Below are 2,434 nucleotides of genomic sequence, written 5' to 3'. Positions count from 1 at the left end.
ATTCAAGCCCTCTTCAAGCATTATTAGTCTCAAAGTAGGTTCCCTCGTCATCGAATTTGAAAGCATTGAGTATCTACATGTTACAGTCATCTAATGTTCATCTAATATTGGCTGATAATTCTTAAAGGAACACCAGATATTTGTGAAAAAACTAACTTCAAAGGGCAATGATAACATTGTTTACACTAGAATTATGATGTTTTTTAGCTTATGTAAAATAGGAAGATTTTGAGTGTTGTTTCAGGAATGAGTTTGCTTTCTAAGGTGGTTTTCGCTGTGCATTCTATTAGTGTTTCATCAAAATCTGGTCAATCCCTATTATGAACCACTATTGTGATTCCTGATAGTAATACATTTTTAAACACTTACATCTCAAAAGGCAGGAACAAATAAACCTTTTCACAAGTCTTACCTATTCATTCGATACTGTATGTTGAGATCTATAGTATTATCTGGTGTTGAAAGACGTGAAAAAAGGCTCTCTGCCATGCCAAGATCCCTAAAATAAAACTGAAGATATGAAAGTATTCTATAAATATTTTAAGTTTAAGAACATACTTCCTATGTATTTCTAGAATATACTTTAAATGTATATTTTATTTTAAAAATGATAGTAATCAAAGCTATAACAGTAAAACAATAAGAGAAGTTTTGTCTTATCATTATTTAACCACTTTAAACATCATATTTCACATGTAGTTTAGATAAAAATTATAATAGAATAATTTTTTTAAAGTGTGCTTTAAGTCAACAGAATTCTGCAATAGTGTTAATTGCAAGCACTTTAAGAACACAACCGTTAGTATTTGTTTGATTGTACACAGTGATTATTAATGAAATCACATAATCAAAATAATTATATCCTATAAACTACTTGAACATAATTTCATCACAAACACACTGAAGATCACAAACTTTATTCAGGAAATTTTGGACATGGAACAGTGTTTCCAACCATATTCCACTGAATACCAAAATTGCCTTTTTCACAGATTAGTAATGTTTTTATTTACATGTTCACAACTTGTTACCAAGGTCTACTGATTTGGGGGGATTTTAATCCTCATCAGTAATCCTATACAAGGGTAAATCAAAAGAATAAGTCTAAGTTTCATAAAGTGGTGGAGTGTTTATCATATGAGAGTTGTTTTGAGATGTCTTTTATTCACACAGTGAACCTATATACTACATATTCTTGAAAATCCTATATAAATATAGGATCATTGTGTGAGTAAAAAACATATCAAAACATCACACTTACAGTGCTTTATTTTTCTTCTCTCTCTCTCTCTCTCAACAACATGAGGGTAACAATTTGAATAAGATGCATGATATCATAAGAATCAAAGAACACTGTTCATTTAGAGATAGCATTCATTGAAATTCCTATTGAGAATGAGAAAAAGCATACTGAACACTTGGGGCAATTTTTGAAACCCCTTGTACCATACTCAAACTTTCCTGAATAAAACTTATGACTCTCAATGAGTCTGGTAAAATTTAGTTCCCCTAAAAGTATAAGACTTTAAGATATAATAATTTTAACTATGGAGTTATCTTCATAATCACCCTGTAATTAACAGACACAAACTGACTTTAAGCCTATTGAATTATTTCTAAAACAATTATGAATATTTTGAGATGTGTGTACGATAAAATTACTTAACTGCAGATTATCGCCAAGTTTTTTGGGAATAAAAAATGCCTCACAAATGTTTCAAAGAAATAAAACTTAACAGCTCAGTGCAAACTTAACTTAAATATCTTAAATATTACACATTAACTCCAGCAGTACAATCTAAATCTAAAATAACAGAAGACTGAAATTCCAAGTCTTTCTAAATATTAAAATATTTACAACAAAATAACAACTCTAAACAAGATCTTATTGGGTTAGAGAAAATGAATACAAAGCTAAGGTTATAACTGGTAACTTACAGATAAACTTTAATAAATTTATCTCTCACTAAATATAAAATCTCAGGTTAACCTTAGTCTCTTATAAAATACATTCTCTAAAGTCCGATCTATCTTCTAAACATTATTATTCAATAAATTTTACAACCTCATTTTTTATGCCCTAACAATAATTCTTTTCAGAGTTTTAGTTTTATAAAATTCCTGATTATACTTGAAATACAGACCAGTAACAATGACATGAAACTATGACACCTATCAGCCAAACTTCTCAAGGTAACAAAATAAAAAAAAACAGTGAATACACCAATTTCAAATTGCTTATGCAAAACAACTTACATGATAATAAAAATTCATATGCTAGAGATTAACAAAACCAAAGATACCTATCATACAATATTTTGAAATGAACAAGTATGTCATTTTTTGTTTTAGATAAAGACCAACTTTTAAGAACATCAAATCTTTTAAACTAGAAAATAATTATTCTATATATACACACTGAGTTGTCACAAGT

The 2,434-nt window shown here is 28.6% G+C and overlaps 1 protein-coding gene across 5 annotated transcripts in view; it reads right to left on the bottom strand.

Moving 5' to 3' along the window:
* LOC106467583 (DNA replication ATP-dependent helicase/nuclease DNA2-like) overlaps window positions 1-2,434 on the bottom strand; it is a 48,298-nt gene that overhangs the window by 4,372 nt on the left and 41,492 nt on the right. For all 5 annotated transcript variants that reach the window (XM_022395785.1, XM_022395787.1, XM_022395786.1 and 2 more), the window contains one exon: window positions 413-499. In XM_022395785.1, coding sequence (XP_022251493.1) covers window positions 413-499 — 87 coding nt within the window. The remainder of the gene's footprint in view (window positions 1-412; window positions 500-2,434) is intronic.

This window comes from Limulus polyphemus, unplaced genomic scaffold (assembly GCF_000517525.1).
Source record: "Limulus polyphemus unplaced genomic scaffold, Limulus_polyphemus-2.1.2 Scaffold2670, whole genome shotgun sequence".
NCBI lineage: Eukaryota > Metazoa > Arthropoda > Merostomata > Xiphosura > Limulidae > Limulus > Limulus polyphemus.
This window is presented reverse-complemented; position numbering and strand designations above follow the sequence as displayed.